General features: G+C 41.5%; 1 protein-coding gene across 1 annotated transcript; it reads left to right on the forward strand.

Annotated features, from left to right (window-relative positions):
* The first annotated feature begins 1,187 nt into the window (after window positions 1-1,187).
* On the forward strand, window positions 1,188-19,758 carry LOC133442067 (gastrula zinc finger protein XlCGF26.1-like). The gene is made up of 2 exons (XM_061719976.1): window positions 1,188-1,444; window positions 17,416-19,758. The coding sequence occupies exons 1-2, from the start codon at window positions 1,280-1,282 to the stop codon at window positions 18,790-18,792; spliced, it is 1,542 nt and encodes a 513-aa protein (XP_061575960.1). The 5' UTR covers window positions 1,188-1,279; the 3' UTR covers window positions 18,793-19,758.
* Window positions 19,759-20,791: the final 1,033 nt, after the last annotated feature.

Genomic DNA, 20,791 nt, shown 5'->3' on the forward strand with positions numbered 1-20,791 from the left:
AAAAATGTCATTGTGAGCTGTATATACAGAACACCAGGGTCTAATATAGACACATTTAAAGACTGGATAGAAGAACATTTAACAAAAACAAGACATATAGTCATGTTTATCTGTGGAGATCTCAATATTGATCTTCTAAATCCAAATAATTATAGAATGACCGAGGAATTTATTAATACATTATATAGTATTAGTATATATCCCAAAATCACCAGACCAAGCCCGATCACGTCCCATTGTGCCACATTAATTGATAATATATTTACAAATGACATAGACAATAATACAGTGGGAGGAATATTAATAAATGACAACAGTGATCACCTTCCGGTCTTTATAGTTTATAACAGCAACTATGGGAGAAACAAGCAGAACAACAAACCACAACATAGAAGAGTTAGGACAGAAGAGTCTATGGTTGCACTTAAAAACGATCTAATAGCACATCATTGGGAATTAATATATAAAGAAAATGATATTTATAAAGCATATGATGAATATTTAAGAACATTTAAATCACTATATGATACAAATTGTCCAATTAAACAATATAGTAGAAAGCTAAAGTATAACGATAATCAGTGGATGTCAAAGGGACTGCAAAAGAACTGCAAAAAGAAAAATACATTATAGAGAGAATTCCTAAAACACAGAACAATTGAAGCAGAAAATAAATATAAGAAATATAAAAATAAGCTAACTAATATTATGAAAAATCGTAAGAAAGAATATTATAACACCCGCCACATGAAGACGCTCTGGGTTCTTTAGTTCTGCTTAGAGCCTCTGTATTTAAATTAAGTGCATGTGAGTGATAGCGTTGCTGAAGAAATGTTTTTTCTGCTTTGATTATCTTTTGTCTTAAACTGACATAAAAAGAAAGAGTTTTTGTTGTTGATGTAATGTCACTTTCCTGCCACTTGATGTCGCTGTGACGGCTCTCCTGCAGCTGCCGGCGGAGCCCAGCGCCTGAAAGGGAGAGGAATCCACTTAATAGGTTTGAATCAAATGTAATGACGTTACATTTTATTCATACTAGATATTTGTATAATTTACTCCATCATTGTATGTTTGTTCCACACTATTGTAAACCTTGTTGGTGTTTGTTTAGCAACATTTGCTAATAAAGTTTTTAAAAGAGGTCACGTGGTTCCGGGTTGCGTCATCACAGTTTTTGCAGACGAACTTTTAGATTGAAGATCTGCAGGATCAGAATTAAACGAGAACGAAGCAGAACCAGGACTCGGAGATGGACCGGGATCAGAACCAGGACTAGGAGATGGACCGGGATCAGAACCAGGACTCGGAGATGAACCGGGATCAGAACCAGGACTCGGAGATGGACCGGGATCAGAACCAGGACTCGGAGATGGACCGGGATCAGAACCAGGACCAGGAGTCCAGCATCAGGACCAAAGCGGGATCTTCCTCTGCTGGTCTGCAGGTCAGTGTTCAGGTCCAGGTTCTGCTGATTCTGATCCAAACACTTTATTTGATTCCGTGTCCGTAACTTTGAACGGAACCGCAGAAAACACAAACACGTGATCTTCCTCGGAGACTTTTAAACGTGTTTCTGTCTGAATATGTGAATGTGGCGGCGACACGGACGCAGCAGTTGGAGATGCTGCTGGTTCTGGTGGAGTTTTATTGTGGTGTTGGAACACACAATCTAAAGTTAAAACACACAATCTAAAGTTAAAACACATAATCTAAAGTTAAAACACACGATCTAAAGTTAAAACACATGATCTAAAGTTAAAACACACAATCTAAAGTTAAAACACACAATCTAAAGTTAAAACACATAATCTAAAGTCTCCACCAACTCGTGAGTGTCTGCAGTTCTGGAAACATCTGGTTGGTTCTACAACCGAGTAGCAGCAACATCTCCAGAGCAGCGGGGTTTGTTGGAGCTCCTATCCCGGGAGGGAGACGCCGCCGGCGGGTTAAAGTGGGATGGAGACGCCATTATGAGCAGAAAACCCGCCGTAAAAGGCCGCGTTTTAAACGAGTGGCTTAAAAACCGGGTTTCTGCTGTCCATGAACGCCGCTAAAAGTATGGCGAGCCATAACGGCCAAAAACTGAATGAACGCGCTGCCGACATAAGCATAGACATATAAACGTAGACGCCCCATGGAGCTGCTGCGATACGTCAATGTCGCCGCCATATTGGATGTGGCAAGACTGCACTGTAAACTAATACAAGTAAATTGACTTATTTTCATAAAGCGCCTTTCTACAAAGAAATGTATGTTTTACGTCTCATTTATTCATTCACACACGCACTAATATACTTGAGAAACAGTTAAGACACCAAATATAATATATTTAATTTTTTCAGATGGCAAAAATAAGAACTTTATTGATCCCACATAGGAGTAATTCATGTTATATCAGCTATAGAGAACAAGGTAGTGCCGAAAAACAATATATATCCCCCCTCATAAAAATAATAACAAATATTACAATAACAAATAACACATTTTCAAATTTTCAAATGACAAAATAACTTATTTGAACCATTTTTCATACAATAAAATAACTGAAAAAATCTTAAAAATGGTTCAAATATGTTGTTGATGAGAAAATCTGTTTCTCTTTTTTTCTTATTTTTACGAGGGGGGATATATAGGCTATATATTGTTTTTCGGCACTACCTTGTTCTCTACAGCTGATATAACATGAATTACTCCTATGTGGGATCAATAAAGTTCTTATTTTTGCCATTGAGAAAATTAAATATATTATATTTGGTGTCTAACTGTTTCCCAAGTATATTAGTGCGTATGTGAATGAATAAATGAGACGTAAAGCGTAAATTTCTCTGTAGAAAGGCTTTATGAAAATGAGTCCATTTACTTGTATTAGTTTACAGCGCAGTCTTGCCACATTCAATATGGCGACGTCGTTGACGTACGGCTCAGCGCTCGATTGGGCGTCTACGTATATATGTTTATGTACAAAAGGGTGTAAAAAGCGCCGTTTTGAGCACAAAAAACGCTGTAAAAAGCGCAGTTTTCTACGAGTGGCTTAAAAAGCAGCGTTCATGAACGCGTGTAAAAAAACTGCATTTTGTACAACTATGACGTGCGTAAAATACACTGTTTTTGTTCAAACTTAAGATCCCTCCCCCTCTGTATTTTCCAGCCACTAACAGTGAACTGTTAGGAGCCAATGAGAACGAATCAGAGCAGACCACACCAATGTCTGTGTGGTTGGTTGAGGGAGAGATACGGCGGTACAGAACTCTGCTCTGTCAGTTCAGTAACCTGGTGGTGGAGGGAAACTTATCACACCTGGCAACCAGGTATCTGTGTGTCCAAGCTTCACTTATCAGACCTGGCAACCAGGTATCTGTGTGTCCAAGCTTCACTTATCAGACCTGGCAACCAGGTATATGTGTGTCCAAGCTTCACTTATCACACCTGGCAACCAGGTATCTGTGTGTCCAAGCTTCACTTATCACACCTGGCAACCAGGTATCTGTGTGTCCAAGCTTCACTTATCACACCTGGCAACCAGGTATCTGTGTGTCCAAGCGTCATCCACATCGTCAGATCGTAGGTTTTCTATGTAGGTAAGGTCTGTCTAGGTAATGTGTTATGACATTTTTTACTCTTTACAATTAATTTCATAAAATTGGTATTAAAAAAAGTATAGTTAAGTAACCGGTCTCAGGAGACCAGAGCTCAGTGCAGGGCCCTCCCGGGGTTGGTAGAGGATGGCAATGCCCAGGACTGTCACTTAGGTAGGAGCACGGGGTGGTAAAAATGGGAAAAAAACCGGGATAAAAATATTATTTAAAAAAAAAAAAAAAAAAGTAACCAGTCTCAAAGTGAAAGTATCAGTACCAATGCTGATATTTTTTTGAAAGGTACCAGCCCTACATATGACCTGTACACGGTTAGTTGGTGAACTACAGAGAGGATTTTAACAGGTATCAGACACCGAGGTGTCAGAGGGCGGGACTGCATGTCAGTATGTAGCGCTGGAAGATCTGGCCTACGAACATGAAAAGAAGAGAAAAATAAGGCGCAGACGAGCACAAAAAATACAAGAACAATGGTTCACAATGATTCCAGTGAGATACTTCAAATTAATAACTAGATTAAGCTGAAGATGAGAAATGATCAGCTCTTGCAAATATCTCGGAGCTAGTTTATTTAGGATATTTATACACAAGTAATAACATTTTGAATTTGATTCAAAATGGGGTTTTACAGGGAGTCTATGGAGGGATGCTAACTCAGGAAAGATATGGTCTCTTGCTGATTCCTGTCAGCATCCGTGCTGCTGCATTTTGGATCAACTGGAGGATATTCAGAAAATTACTGACATCCTGCTAATGGGTTGGTTGGTGATAGGAAGCTTTATTTATTGTGTTTATTTGTAAATATATGATGAAAATAGATTTTGGGTGACAAACTTTAATTCCTTGTTCTGTGATAATTTTTCTGTTTGTTCATAACAGCTACACGTATCACATACAATAACTTTCTCAGAATGAAGGAAGAAGCCTTATTTGTTGGAAATATTTCCTCTATGAGGTAGAGTGTTACAATTTCTCACTACCAGAAACCCAAGACCTTCTGATCTTTCCCACACAGAAATGCCCCACGGTGAAACTAAACTTCACACGTGCGCTCTGGTCATTCAACCGGGAAATTTAGAAGGGCCTTGTTTTCGGTTGTCGAGAAGCATGTCATAACGATCCAGCAATGTGGATACAGCAGTAGACAAATGAGAAGATAAACAAAAACACTTAAGTTAATAAACACCACTATGACGGGATCAGCAGTCCAGCTCACAGCGTAAACTAACTTTTAAAGTGTATTACTAAGTTTTCCCAGACACCAAAAACAGCCTCTTACGTGAATCTTTGCATTTGAAGAAAGAAAGGGTGGTAAGTCAGCGTTCCTCGGGGAACAGCTGGGTGTTTACGCTCAGCAGGCGATCCTGATAAAGCGGCTATCACTCCCTCCTGTGTCCTTGCTGCGGATGAGGGGATAGCGGCTGGATGATGGGATAGCAGCTGGGCACAGCACTTGGCTTCCTTCAACTTCGGATCGGCGTCGCGTTCACGTCGAGGCAATGCAGGGTCCCTAGTTCGGCTTTCTGGGCTCGGAACTGCGTGGGTCGCTCGTGCAGCGCTGCAAAACGGACGCTCCTTCGTTCACGAAGGAGAAAGCCGGCCCTTGGCTGGCTCCCTGGTGCTACAGCAGAGACCTGTGGGTGAGAAGGAAGAAGCAGAAAAGGAGAGAAGAGGCCGGAGAGAGGGGGGTCTTCTCTTTTATAGCTGCATACAGGAAGTTGATACCCCTTCCTGCAGCTTGGGGTCCTTGTCCAAGTGTGGTGCCTTATCACCAAGAGGGTCACATATGCAAATCCTGGTGTCCATGGGGTTTTTCCGTTCTCCAGACCACGCTGGAGGTGTCGTAAACTCACCATGAGGCAGGGATCATGAGACTTTAGCTTGGCTTCGGCCCTTTACTGGTCCAAAATAAATGTTCACCCAATCATAAATGTCATGAATTCATAACCATATGGACGGTGGTCCAACATCCCCCCTTAGATTTGACGGCGGGAATGCAGGGTCTGGTTGCCAAATCTACCAACAGTGCAACAGTCCATGTGATGCAGTCCTGGTTGGCAGAGGGGCACAGTACTTAAAAGTTCAGAGGTTAGCATAGCGCTGGAGGCTTTGTCTGGGCAGAGGTGAGGCACGTCTGGGCAGACGGAAATACGCTATGCTATACGAGACTAGGGTATAAAACATAACAATAAACATAAAACATATAAAAAACGATAAGGGATTCGACTATGCAGTTCAGTGTCATTACTAGCAGAATGAGGTAGATAAAGACAAAAAGAAGGGAGGTTAGTTAGGTTACGGACCCTCGATACGTAACTGCCAAAAGCAGACCAGGCTCAGTGGGTGTTCACTACGTGTTAATCCCTTGGCAGAGCGGTGCTGAGGAAGGAAACGGATCGGAGGGGGTCCATCCTGTAACAGAACCGACCTCGGGTAACGGAAGAAGAAAGTCTTATTCCCTAACACTTTAATCATTCTGCGATTAATTGCTAGACCCGGAAAAACAAAAACAGAACAAATGAAATAAAATTGTGAGTGTAGGCCTGAGCTTTACTTCCCTAACACTCCAAGATCCCTGCCCCCCCTTTTTTAGGGGTGGGGGGATTTGCACTTCTGGGTCAGAAGTTGTCAGTCAGCTGCAGACGATTCATGCAGCTCGTTCAGTGCTCTGGCCAACAGGGTATATATGGCACCCCCCCGGCCTGCTGATCTACGACGTCTGCGCCGTCTCTTGGGCTGTACCCTTGGCTGTACCCCTTGGGCGTCAGCACCGGGGTGGAGCACCTCTCGGTGACTCTGTGGACCGTTCTCAGAATCTACAGTGGGACGTCTCTGTGTTTCCCACGCCAGCTCAGCGTACCTGCGGATTCCCCGCATGTTGAGATCCCGCCTCCTGCTGCAGTAAAGAGTTACCTTACATCGCACGCTTTCATGGAGGTTGTGGAGGAAGAGAGACTTAAAATGACTATCCTCTTCCAAACCTGGAGCGTTCCGTCCCTGGAAAAACGCAGCTTTCATACGCCAGTAATAATCTTTGGGGGTTTCTGACTCCTGGTGCTTAATTGAAGAAGCAGCCAGAGTAGCTGACGCCCAGTCGGTTTCAGAAAAATACTCCTCTAACAAAGCCTGACGGAGTGCTTCATAACAGTCTCTGGTTTTAGCTGGAAGGGATCTTATGAAAACACGAACGCTCCTGGCTGTGGTTTTCCAAAGAAGCTTTACCTTTTCTCTAGAGGATGCATGAGGTAAATCCCTGAGGCAATCCTGGATCTCATCGAGATAATTCTCAATATTTGACCCTGGATCATCCGCGTCGAAGTGTTCTATGTCATTGGCCAGGGACTCAAGGTCACGGAGACGCAAGCCTTGTCTATGTGGCGGGCCAGGGTCGTCTGGTCCACCAGAACATTCCTGATACAACCGGTCCCTATGCCGAGAAGAATAATTAGTTCTTGTCTGGTGTGGAACAGGTAGGTCGGAGTGGGGGTTTAAACCACCTGACACAACTTTTTGTCCATCAGGGAAAGGTTCCTGGAAATTTGGATTTACGGCCTTCAGATTATGAGGCTGGCCGCATTTCGGACTCAGCACCTCATCTTGAACACGCGGAGCAGTGGGCCTGAGGGTGAACGGGGGGGCACGCTTTAAGTCTGACCCCCCTTTCCTCATTTTGCACCTCGGTGGCTGCACTTTCATTTCATCCCAGGTGATAAGGTCTGGAACGGTGTCAGTAGCGTTTGGGCTACTGGCTGTCCCCCTGGGCTCAGACAGGATAAGCAGGTTAACTGCTGGATCCTTTCTCTGGCCCCCTGCTGGCTGTGGGTCAGTGTGAGATTGGTCACGCCTTTCATCACACTGCTGCAAATTGTTAATGATCGGGACACTCAAGAGTTGATCTACTTTAATTTCTGATTCGAGCCGTGGCTCGCGGTTCACATGCTTGTTCTCAACCCAGTGTGGCTCCATTTTCTCGGAGCTTCGAGTGGACCCGTTACAGGAGTCCAGTGACTGCTCATGGAGGTCCAGCGACTGCTGGCGGAGGTCTAATGACTTCTCACGGAGGCTAAGTGCTTGCTCACGGAGCAGCCATGACTTTTCATGGCGTTCCTCCACGTGGCTGAACTTATGTGACTGGAGCTGGGTTTTGCAACTAAGCACATCAGAGAAGAATGCTTCTCTGGAAGAACTCTTAATTAAAGAGATCAACTCCTGTATCCTATCACCCGCGTTACGTTCATAATTATGGACGTTATTCACCTCCTCTGAGGTGCATCGACTAGTTTCTCGGATTCATGCTTGAGCCTCTCTTAACAGGCTTTTCAAGCGTTCGATCTCTTCCTGCGCATCGCAGTGCACCAACACTTCCCCCTCGTATTTTTGTCGCCACCTGTGTTTGTTTTCCCCAGCCTGGAGTTCTGCCTTACGTTGCCATAGCAACGCCAGTTTACCCAGAACGTTGGCTACACAGGCTTTTTTATACGGTTTCTTGGCGAAGCTAGTGAGCTCTGCTATCCTCCCTTCGCAGGTCTGGAGGTCATAGTTATTTATTATGCTCAGCTCATCTCTGGGTATTTCCATAATACGTGCAATTACTTCTTGAGTGTCGGTAAAAGTGACGCTGGGGGAAGCCTCGGCCCCCCCTTCATGGTTACCTGGGCTACTCGTCGCGCGTCTGGCCAGGGGCCCGGGACGGAAGGGAATCTGGCGAAAAGCTTCCTATTCAAACGGAACTTGCCTGACGGTCCTTCTAGTCAACCTCTGGTCACCTCTGCTGGCTCTGCGTCCAAATGCGATGAGTTTCCTGCCTTATACACCACACGCAGTTCACGAACCGGACACCAGTGTTTCGCTTGCGACTCTGCCAAGAGATTAACATTCAGTAATGAAGTAGATTCACGTTATCACCCAGATTAGGAGGAATGAGACAATAAATGAAGCATGAGAGACTGAGCCAACTCTGATATGTGCCTCAAAGCAGTTGGGTTCTTGGTTATCATAAAAGGAATCGAGATAACCTTGGAAGCAAAAAAAATTAAAATAAAAGAATCAATAAGGTGGATTGAAATTTAAATGCCACCGAAATTAAGGATTTAATTTAACAAACACAATAGAAATGAATCCGAAAGATTAATAACTCACATGGGGTAATCCCGACAAAGTTCTATTAATAGAATTTAAAGAACTTGAAGCAAAACCAACCATTAACTTCAGTGAAGCAGTAGCCTTAGCTTCAGTGAAGTAAGGTTGCAGAGGACAATTAATCAAACAGCTTAATAAAAGTAGTGATCAAAATAAAAGTTCAAGTTAATACACTTAAAGAACTTAAAGCAACCAACCCTTAGTGAAGCGAGGTTGCCATTAACAGGTTTTAAAATAACCGTAGGAATCAGATAATGAGAGGGGAAGAAAAATAAAAATATTTTCTTTCCCGATCAAAATTTCTCTGTGGTTGGTGGTCCAACACCAACCACAGATAAGCAGAGGAATATGGGTAGATGTTATATTTTGAATGTATTATCATGTTTAAAATGTGGTTTTTATAGTGTAAAAATAACCGTGCTTCATGCTGTAAAGTCCAAGGCTGACACCAGTATTTATGTGAACCTGTCATTTCCACAAGCTTTGCACATGGTCAGAGGCAGGAGTAGATTTTGTTAACACCAATGAAAACCAGAGCGTGCCCCTCCCTGGTACACCATAGAGAGTTCCCTGTGTAAACCACTTCAACCTATTCACTCGGTTACAACTAAATTGCCAGTTAAAGAGCAGACTCACCCAATTTTGTTTCATATGCAACGGCTATGGAGGAGCAGGGCTCCAGAATAACTTTTTCAACTAGGAGCAAGAGTACTCTTTACTGAAAATTTTAGGAGCACCAGCACAAAATTAGGAGCATCTATATCGACACAACATATTCATAATTCTGTCTATATGAACTGCATTACTGATAATTTAGCAATAATCACAGAAAGTTTACAGTAATAGCAATGTACTGCTTTTTCATTGCATCAGCAATAACACCAATGAACTGTGCACATGCTGTGTCGTTGCAGTAAGTGGGATTTATTTGAACAGTTTTATCAGGCCCCTGAATTTTGTGGATGGCAACTCCTCCTTGGCGATATGTACGGAAGTGTATTCCATTCACTTGAGAAAAAAAAAATCTGCTCTGTTTTTCTGAATTAAAGAGATAATAATCTCAGAATTCTGAGAAAAGTTTTAATGAAAAAAAAATCTGCTGTTTTTCTGAATTAACGAGATAATTCTGAGAAAAGTTTTAATGAAAAAATAAATCTGCTCTGTTTTTCTGAATTAACCAGATACCTCACAACATGCAAGAAGCACACTTGAGAGCTCGATTTCATGGAAGCAAACCTGTCCCGCCTGTCCAGTTTAATCCAGTTTTATTTTGCTTTTGGTTTGAAACATTGGGAGATAGTCTTATCTTTAAGTTATATATATGGTATTGTTATTAGTTTGTCGACTCAGGACTCTGCGGTTGTTCAGACGGAAAGCTATTTTTTTTCCATTAAAATCACGGTGACAGAGTCACCCCTTCTATTATACATCTGGATCAAACAGGTTTCATTAAAGGTAGACATTCTTCTACTAATACTCGTAGATTACTTAATATTATAGATTATTCGAATTTCAACAAACTGGAAACTACTATTATATCTTTAGATGCTGAAAAAGCATTCGATCGGGTAATCTGAAAGTTTCTATTGGCAACTTTACATAGATTTTGATTTTGCGAATCTTTTATTGACTGGATAAAAATATTATATAGCACGCCTATATTATATAGGCACGTGTAAGGACAAATGATCAAATCTCCTTAAGCTTTAACTTGGAAGGAGGCACTAGGCAAGGTTGCCTTCTCTCTCCCTCACTATTTGCAATATTTATTGAACCTTTAGCTGCAGCTATTAGACAAAATCAAAATATCATATGTCTACAATGCAAAATATAAGAGTACAAAATAAGTCTTTATGCGGATGACGTACTCCTCTTCCTCCAGAATTCACAAACTTCACGATCATAGACAATTGCACTTATAAAGGGATTTTCATCTCTGTCTGACTATTCTATTAATTGGTCTAAATCCACTGTTCTGTGTGTTAACTGCAAGTTTAGAAATATAGCCAATACTAAATTACAAGCGGGGCGCTGTGGCTAGGGCGGTGAGAATGCGGTATGGAAGGGTCCTGCCATGGAGGATTTGGGCCTCCATTGGCAGGACAACAAAATTTAATAATTTATTAATATTATGTTTTACAAAGATGATGATTATTATTATTATTGTGTATAGTATATAATATTATTATTATTATTATTAGTATAGATATTGGATAGGTGAATGGATGAATGAATGGGATGCCTGGGTCTCTGGGTTGATTGCTGCTCGTGTTTTGGTCGGCTCCGTGTCGGTTTTGTCGGTTCTGTGTTTTGTTTGTGGTTTTTGCAGATTTCCAGTGCTTGACGTGTGCCTCCTGGTGTTCCTGCTTCCTGGATTGGCAGTGGATGTCACCCCCCCCCCCCCCCCCCCAATAAAAAAAAAATCACTGGGTTTGTATGTGTATATTTATGTATGTGTATGCATATGCATGCCCTGAGAAGGGTTGCAGGTATATGTAATTTTGACCCACACCGTCACCATGCCGCATCCATATTGCTAAACCCCAAGCTATGACAGAGGAATTAAGGTGCTGGGTGACTTGTGCCAGGGTGGCACTTTTGTGTCTTTTAAAAATTTGAGACTTTCACATTACCTCAGCATCAGTTTTGGTGTCATCTACAAATTAGACATCCCCTTGTCCAAACATTTGGTTCCCCCTCTACACCACCCGTCACTGCAGATGCCCTCTCTGACATGATTAAGGTGTTTGGATTAGGGCATGAGGCATCGCGTTTCTACTCAATGTTCTTACACCGCTCAAATAATTCAAAAATTTACAGAGGAGGCATGGAATCGGCTGTTAAGAAATGTCAAAAAGATGTCCAGAGATCTTAAAACCAGGCTTATCCAATTCAAGATTCTGAATAGGATCTACTGCAGGGGTCTCCAACTCTGGTCCTGGAGAGCACCTATCCAGCATGTTTTAGATCTTTCCCTGCTTCATCACACTATGATACATGAGCTGTGTCAACAACATAACTGTCGAGACGACCATTGATTGGAATCAGGTGTGTTCATGCAGCGAGACATCTAAAACATGCTGGATAGGTGCTCTCCAGGACCGGAGTTGGAGACCCCTGGTCTACTGGACACCGTCTAAATTATATAGGGTTAAGCTGAGGGCCAGCCCTCTTTGTTGTAGATGCCGGGGGACAGAGGGGACTCTGCTGCACATGCTATGGGACTGCCCTAAAATTCAGAAATACATATTGAACATATTGTAAACTACAAAATCCCCTTCTCCCCAAATCTAATTATCTTGGGTGACCCTTCATCTCTCCAAGGCATCTGCCCTTCAGATGCTGAGTGGATCCAGACAGTCCTTATGCTGGAGTGCAAACTTAAGCTACTTTCACATAGAACGCGGCAACACCGCCGGGGTGGCGCAGACTCGGCGCAGGTGGGAGCATAGTCGGTGGCGAGTGGGCGCAGGTTCAGCGAAGAGCAGCGCGCATATTCATATATACCCTGCGCCTTTGCGCGGAGGCAGCACATATACAATGAATTGGAAAGGCGGCGGCCGCCGCCGCTGTGCGCCCTCTATGTGAAAGTAGCTTAATCATATGTGAATGGAAGGCCTCGGAAGCTCCCTCTGTCAGTCTCTGGTCTAGCCAGATCGGTCACTTGGCAGCTTTGGAAAAGCTGACATTCAGATTTATGAACAATGTAGACCTATATATGTCAAAAAGGAATAAGTGGATAACCTATATTGAGAGATTAGACAGAAGTCTAATTCATACATAACCCTTCAACCTTGTGTACCATTGCCATAAATGTTAACAATTTCTTTTTTTCTTTTTTTTTCTTTGTTTACCTTGTCTGCACACATATTAATGATTGATACCATGACGCTAGAAACCAAAGGCATATATATGTGCATTATTACTATATTTAATATATATATATATATATATATATATATATATATATATTATTTTTTTTTTTTTGGGGGGGGTGACGACATCCACTGCCAATCCAGGAAGCAGGAACACACGGAGACACACGTCAAGCACTGGAAATCTGCAACAAAAAAACCACAAACAAAACACGAAACCGGCACGGAGCCAACCAAAGCACGAACAGCAATCGACCCAAATCTTGAGATCTGATCGCAGTCTGAGCTAAGCTACCGCTACCGCTACCTAACCCCAAAAACTACAGAGCAAGCATGCAGGTGAACAAGCCAGTGTGTATGTCTATGTGTGTGTATGCGTGTATGTATATGACCGTGCGTGCGTGCGTGCGTGCGCGTGTACATGTCTTTGTGGCTATGTGTCTGTGTGGTGTGCGTGAGTGTGTATATGTCTATGTAGCTATGTGTATGTATGCGTGTGTGTGTGTGTGTGTGTAATAAACCAAACAAATGTTAACAATCTCAATTTTATTTATTTTATTTATTATTATTATTATTATTATTATTATTTATCTGTTTGTTTTTCACATATTACTAAATATATATAACTAAATTATAAACTTTTTTCATTCTATCTTTCATTGGATTTAGAATTGAGCTGATGTAATTTCCTAAGGGGTTGCTCTTTCTGTTAGTGTGATGTTGATCTTTGCTGTGATAACGATGATAATATAATGAAATGATAATTAAAAAAAAGAAACACCAATGAAAAGTTTAGAACTACGAACATTTCAGCAACACAAAGTGAGGAAATTTTCCTCTGCTGATTTTACCCATGAATTTATTCTGCTCATGTTTCATGAAGGAGACCCACTGAGTTCATAAACGTTTATGATCAATTCGATTTTTTTTTTTTTTTGTGGAAATTCTGGTTATCAAGAACAGTGATATATCCAGGTTAAGCAAAACACATTTATTTCTAATGCATGCAAAAGGAAAGTGTGAGGTTAATCAAACTTTTGAACTAGTTTATCCTTATGAAACTATCACACACTCTGTTAACAGATGTCAGGACAGCCACTTCCTGAGTATACTCAGGGGGTCGACTGTCCTGGGGACAGCTGTCCCATTGTCTTTTAGGGTTAACTAAAGGTTAGCTTGGACCATCTGTTCAAAACCTCCAACAGAGTTCCTGTTTTGTCCTGAAAGCATTTGACCCATGTGAACCATTGCTTTTGAAAACGTAAGCTTCTGCATACCACAGATTAGTTCCTCTTTAACTGAAATGTCACATGTGTGACCTTTTTAACCCCGATGTCTGTTCCTTCGTATGTTTCCTGTTTTCTTCCAATTGTCCATTGTCCACTGTCTACAGTTGACAATCCTTATATGGTCATTTCCTGTTTCCCATTCTAAATAAAAAGCTCATGCAGGAGGAAAATCTTTGGGAGAAGAGCTGAGGAGTTCTCCATAAAGGCCTTGTGCCCTGCACTCCTCTGCTTTCTCCCCCTTCTGCAGAAATACGTTAAACTCATTCCAACAGTCTCTGTGTCTTTCCTCGTTATGAATTTATGTAATGTTGATTCGGGACCCAACAGAAAGGGTCACAGGGTGTACGGAGAATAAAGGGAGGCTCTTTGTGCGTCTATGTTATGTTATATAGAGTTAGATTACACATGTCTGTCTGAGACAGAATGTCCTTGGGGTGTCACGTAACCCTGCATTTTATCACTATCTTTGTTGTCAGATTATGAGCATTCTATTCTTCAGCAGGGGCAGACTATACCCAGTAAATCTACCAAAGAAGTTTCTCTTCTGTGCTCACGGAACAGCTGCTTCTGTCCTGTATGATCAACATGACTAATCTGAAGTGGTTACATAGGTGTCATTGGTAAATTTCCATCATACTTTACAGATAATAATGGGTACATTAATCCTCAATATAGCATTAGACATTCATTTCACTATTCAAAGGCCACCTACAACTATTAGTGTACCAAGTAAAAGTAAAGCCATTACCATTTATAATTCTTCTTAAATTGGTAAATATCCTACTTTTAATGCTGGAATCTATGTTGTCACCTGTCCTTTTTACACTGAATGGTGAGGGGTGGGGTGTTGGGCTGCCCTGAAAAAATTCACCTCTGAAGTTACACTTAACCCCAAGTCAGGTCTAATGTAAACAAAACTAACACAGGGTGGTGGGTCGGGGGAGTGATTCATTAATGACAAGACAGTGATGTCTGCAAGGTTCTCATCCACAAAGTCATAAATCAGCATATTGCAGAGCTGTCAACTGCAACTGCCTACTAAAATGACAGACCTTTATATAACATGACACTCGGGTCACAACTTAAGAAACACATAAAGAAGTTATTTGCGTTCAACAAACACAACAGCAAGAGTGGCAAAGGAGTCTGCTGGTTATATTTGTGCTTTGTGCAACATGATTTGGGGCAAAGTCGCTATGTAAATCCTGTTATTCAGCATTGATCTGCCACCTGCTCCATCTCCTGCATCAGTCAACTCTTCTGATGGTGGTGAAGCCAGCAAGACCAACCAAACAGACAGTGGGCTGTCACGTTAGGTAGGACCCCTCGATAACGCCTCCCGAGTCGTTTTCCCTCCTCATAACTCCTCCTCAGGGACCAGGGAGGAAATAACACGCCTTGCATTTACATTGCCCAATTACATTGCCTGTTAACCCTATAATTCTCTTTAATTCTTTTTGCCTGTTAAACAGGAAGAGTTTCTCTTGCATATCTTGCATTTAGTGTGTCCCAGTGTTCTGTCTTGATCCATTAAATCGTTTTGAAAAATCACATAATAATCCAGTAAAATTGAGCACACAGAAATCTTCATAATTGACATGGCGGTATATTTATCGATCCGGTACGTGTTCACAGCCCGTCCTACGTTGACATAAGTTAGCACATACAGGACATCATCACGTTGTGAGCGTGTCACCAGGTTGTATTTTTTCACAGTATTTTTACAACGCCACTTCCCGCGAAAAGGGAGGTGACGTCATTCCCCTGGGAAACTAGTTGGTTTGAATTTGCGTTCTTGTTTGTGCTTTTTATCAGAGATTTTCACAAAAGATTACTCAGCTACAACCCACACACACCATACGAGCAGTACATACTCACTATACAAGCTCACACACAAACATATTATGGATCCACCAAAGTCAGTGTGCGCGAAACGGTATACAGTGAGCAAAGCTGAATTCAGTGCCAGATGAAGACGCGATATGTAAAATGATATATCTCAGAAACTAAAGTATGAATTAATTCAAAATAAATTTCCTGTCGTTTGAAAGGCTTCTGTGTTACTTTCTTACATTGACAATTTTGAGGGATCTAACTATGGGATTTCTGTATTTGGAGAAATATGTGTAAAAAAAAAAACGATTTACGTTTTTTTGGTAGGTATTTGCACTTTTTGGCAATTTTGTTTAGTTAGTATGGTCTTGCAACATACAGATTATTAAAATTAGCTTATATGGGTTGTTTTGATGTATAGGAAATAAAAAATACTCAATAAAATGGCAGTATCCTATGCAAAAATGTAAAAATATGCTTAGATGGACTTGTTCTATGGTAGGTCAAAAAGGGTTAAACAAACATTAATCATCCAGTGATAATAATGGGGTTGTATCTAAAAACGCTGACTGTGGGGTGTGTTTTTTCCTTGCCCTGTTGGTGGAATCTTGAAATTCCAAAGTTTCTGGCAAATTTCACCCCAAAAGGTTCCTCATGACTTCCTTCAGTGGTTTTTTTTAGGCTTGGCAGTGACGGTCAAAAGTTTGAAGAAATAGTTCTAGACGTTAAAAAAGAGAACAAATATTACTTTAAAAAAAACACAAAAAACTTAAAAACCATTAAACTGGTCAACAATATATCTATACGAGAAAAAGTGGTCCTTAAGGTGAAGCAAAACGTGCTCAGTAAGATACTTTACATTGCAGGCAACATAGAAATGTTTACATGTAAATTATTAGATCATGATCAAATGAAAAGCACAACGGTACATAAGAATTTAAGTTGTGTATGTTACCCCTCAGAGCCACCAAACACATGCCGCTCCTTGATAAAATGAGGACTTAAGAAGAGCATAGGAGTTTGTGCTGCTTATACAAAAGCACTACACCTTTACACTGGCAGTCTCCAGTGACAAAAGTGCGACCTATGGTGAGATTTTACCCATCCTGCAAAAGCTACAGCAACACTACACCGTGCAGGAAGAGGACTCTGCCTTGGTTGTATTTGTCACTGGGTCACTGGCTTTATTTTTGACTGCTCAGTTCATATATCTTTTTTAAAAAGGACAATTTTATTTATTTATTTATTTATTTATTTATTTATTTATTTATTTATTTTAGAAACATTTTGGAATCATGGAATTGCCAGAGAATGATGCATGTTGTATTTGTTCATTTCTATTGGAGAATATTTATTTTATATTGGTGATGCTAATCCACTTTTTGTTGTCTTTTTTTTCCCAAATGAGAATTGATAAGGGAATCAATAAAAACCGAATCGTTAAGCAGAATGAAAAAAGGTTGGAGGATCTTATCAATACCCATCCCTATTAATGAACTATTTTGAGGGTTTTCGTGTTAGTAGCTTTAACCATTTACACTTTTGACTTGACGTACTGAGATGTTTCATCTGAAGGTCTCTGGCTGTCAAGAACAGCACTTTAGACATACAGCATTTTATAGAAACTGAAAAGCTTTTGAGAGTGAGCCAACAAGATGATTTAATTCTTCTTCTTTGTCCTTACAGAAACATAAAGGCAAAGAGAGACCCACAAGTTATCGTTGTGATCACTGCAAGAAAGTCCTCACCACTTCATCAGGTCTGAGAAAACATAAGATGATTCACACTGGAGATAAACCGTTCACCTGTGATCAGTGTGGAGCAGCTTTTACTGAGTCAGGAACGCTAAGCACTCATCAACGTATTCACACTGGAGATAAACCGTTCAGATGTGATCAGTGTGGAGCAGCTTTTACCCAACGAGGTCATCTAATGACTCACCAACGTATTCACACTGGAGATAAACCGTTCACTTGTGATCAGTGTGGAGCAGCTTTTACCAGACGAGATAGTCTAAGGATTCACCAACGTATTCACACTGGAGATAAACCGTTCAGATGTGATCAGTGTGGAGCAGCTTTTACTCAGTCAGGACAACTAAGCACTCACCAACGTATTCACACTGGAGATAAACCGTTCAGATGTGATCAGTGTGGAGCAGCTTTTACTGAGTCAGGACAGCTAAGCACTCACCAACGTATTCACACTGGACATAAACCGTTCAGATGTGATCAGTGTGGAGCAGCTTTTACCCAACGAGGTCATCTAATGACTCACCAACGTATTCACACTGGAGATAAACCATTCACTTGTGATCAGTGTGGAGCAGCTTTTACCACATCAAGTGATTTAAGGACTCACCAGCGTATTCACACTGGAGATAAACCGTTCAGATGTGATCAGTGTGGAGCAGCTTTTACTCAGTCAGGACAGCTAAGCACTCACCAACGTATTCACACTGGAGATAAACCGTTCAGATGTGATCAGTGTGGAGCAGCTTTTACTGAGTCAGGACAGCTAAGCACTCACCAACGTATTCACACTGGAGATAAACCGTTCAGATGTGATCATTGTGGAGCAGCTTTTACCCAACAAGTTACTCTAAGGACTCACCAACGTATTCACACTGGAGATAAACCGTTCAGATGTGATCAGTGTGGAGCAGCTTTTACTGAGTCAAGTACTTTAAGGAATCACAAACGTGTTCACACTGGAGATAAACCGTTCAGATGTGATCAGTGTGGAGCAGCTTTTACTCTGTCAGGTAATCTAAGGACTCACCAACGTATTCACACTGGAGATAAACCGTTCAGATGTGATCAGTGTGGAGCAGCTTTTACCCAACAAGGTAATCTAAGGACTCACCAACGTACTCACACTGGAGATAAACCGTTCAGATGTGATCAGTGTGGAGCAGCTTTTACTCTGTCAGTTAATCTAAGGACTCACCAACGTATTCACACTGGAGATAAACCGTTCAGATGTGATCAGTGTGGATCAGCTTTTACCAGATCAAATCAGCTAAAGAGACACCAACGTACTCACACGAGTGATAAACTCTAAAGATGTGATCAGTATGAAGTGTGTAATTGCAAAAAACACCTCAGCACAGCAAAAAAGCAAAATAATCAGACAACATACCGAAACTTGAAAGACTAACATATGATGCCCCCTGGACACCTCCTGGGAAGGTGTTTCTGGCATGTCCCACCCTGTGTGGGGTGAGGGAAGTCTGTACATCTCTGCTCAGACTGCTGCCCCCGCTAAACAGTCCCACATCAAGTGGATGAAGATGGATGGATGGACAAAATCCATATATCTGCAAAAAGCACAACTTTATTGTTACACCATACTGAGCTACAGAATGTAATCTAACTATAGCATGAACTATTCCACAAATACTGCATTAGCACATCTCTAACATCTCTGCCTTCCTCCTCTTCACCCCGAGCCACTGCCACCACTGGCTGAAGTGGTGCTGCTGCAGGTACATCCTATGATGTTTCATAAGTCTTTCCATGACTTTCACACAGATTATGCAGTGGACAGGAAGTCATCACCATTCATTTCACCAGTCGGACATCACAGAAGGCAACCTGCTGAATTCATCTTCCACAACCACTCGTGCTCCGTTGACTTTGTGCTTAAACGCAGACTGTTCTGCTGTCAGTCGTCCAGTGTCATGGAATGGTTTCAAGAGCCAGTCCTGCAAAGGATAAGTAGAGTCTCCAAGAAGGAAATACCCAGCAGTCACTGTATATTCCTGATGTGAGCTAGGAAGATGTTCCTCCGACTGGCTAACTCCTGTTTATGTATTATATATGTAATCAACCATTTGTCCTTGAGAGCTGAACTTTCAGGATCGATTCCTCGAATGCTTTGCTAAATTTGCCCCTTTTTAACATTTCTTGATATTTTGATGTTAAATCTACTGTTTTTGGCAATTTCTGTACATTCAATAAATTTCAGTACCCTTTTACCTGAAGTCTCCATTAACACCAAACTTTGCACAATAAATGTTTTGGATTGTACTTGTCAAGGCTAACAGGTTTGAGGACGATTTGTCAAAAAAACTTAATCGTACAGGAATATATCATGTTTCATATCATATTTATTAAAAAGATCATAACAGTGTTAACGTATGGATATTTAGTAAAATCCATGAATAGCAAATAAAAAACGTCAGATGTTCAAAAAGTGATTTAAACGTTGAAAAGTTGCGGTCCTTCACACACACATCAACGCTGGTGTACACACATTTCTGAGGTTTTGTCCATTGGCGACACTCATTGGTGATGCAGTGAAGTCCAGAATATGAGGAAACATGACGTCAACAATAAGATAACGACCACACGTGAAGGACACGACAGTCCCCACAACACCAGGTAAGTTACACACGAGTGGAACTGTAACAATCTCACAATCAACCATGTGAACATATAAAGCTAGGAGCACAAAGATGTAACCTGTCAATCAGAATGTCAGTCTTGGTTCTGTTAAACTACTTTCACATAGAATGCGGCAACACCGCCGGGGTGGCGCAGACTCGGCGCAGAGCAGCGCGCATATTCGTTGCAAATTGCTTGGCTATCGAAAAAAGGTTATTCCTGTCTGGAATGGTTTTCCCATTCATTGTGTATGTGCTCCCGCTGCGCAAGGGCGCAGGGCTTTGCACCGAGGTCAGCGGCGTGCAACAGGGCGTACGCCGCCGGGTTGCCGCCGGGTTGCTGCCGAGTTGCCGCGGCAGCAAGACGGCCCAAGCTGCCGCTGCGAATTGAAAAATGTTTAATCTCACCGTGCCGTCACCCTGTGACGACATCTCGGCGGTGTCCAATAGGAGAGAAGGTGCTGGAGGGAGAAAAAAACTTTTTTTCTGTGTGACGAGCTGTGGGATGAGACTGCAGGCCTATCGGACAAAAACGGACAAAAGTGGAGAGAAATCTCCCAGAATTTGGACATACCTGGTGTCTTTAAAAGTGGTAGAAATGTGATTATTTTGCTCTTTTAACAATAAAATGTTAATTTAAAATAAAATATAGCATTTCCATGCCTCATATCAGGA

This window comes from Cololabis saira, chromosome 4 (assembly GCF_033807715.1).
Source record: "Cololabis saira isolate AMF1-May2022 chromosome 4, fColSai1.1, whole genome shotgun sequence".
Lineage (NCBI taxonomy): Eukaryota > Metazoa > Chordata > Actinopteri > Beloniformes > Belonidae > Cololabis > Cololabis saira.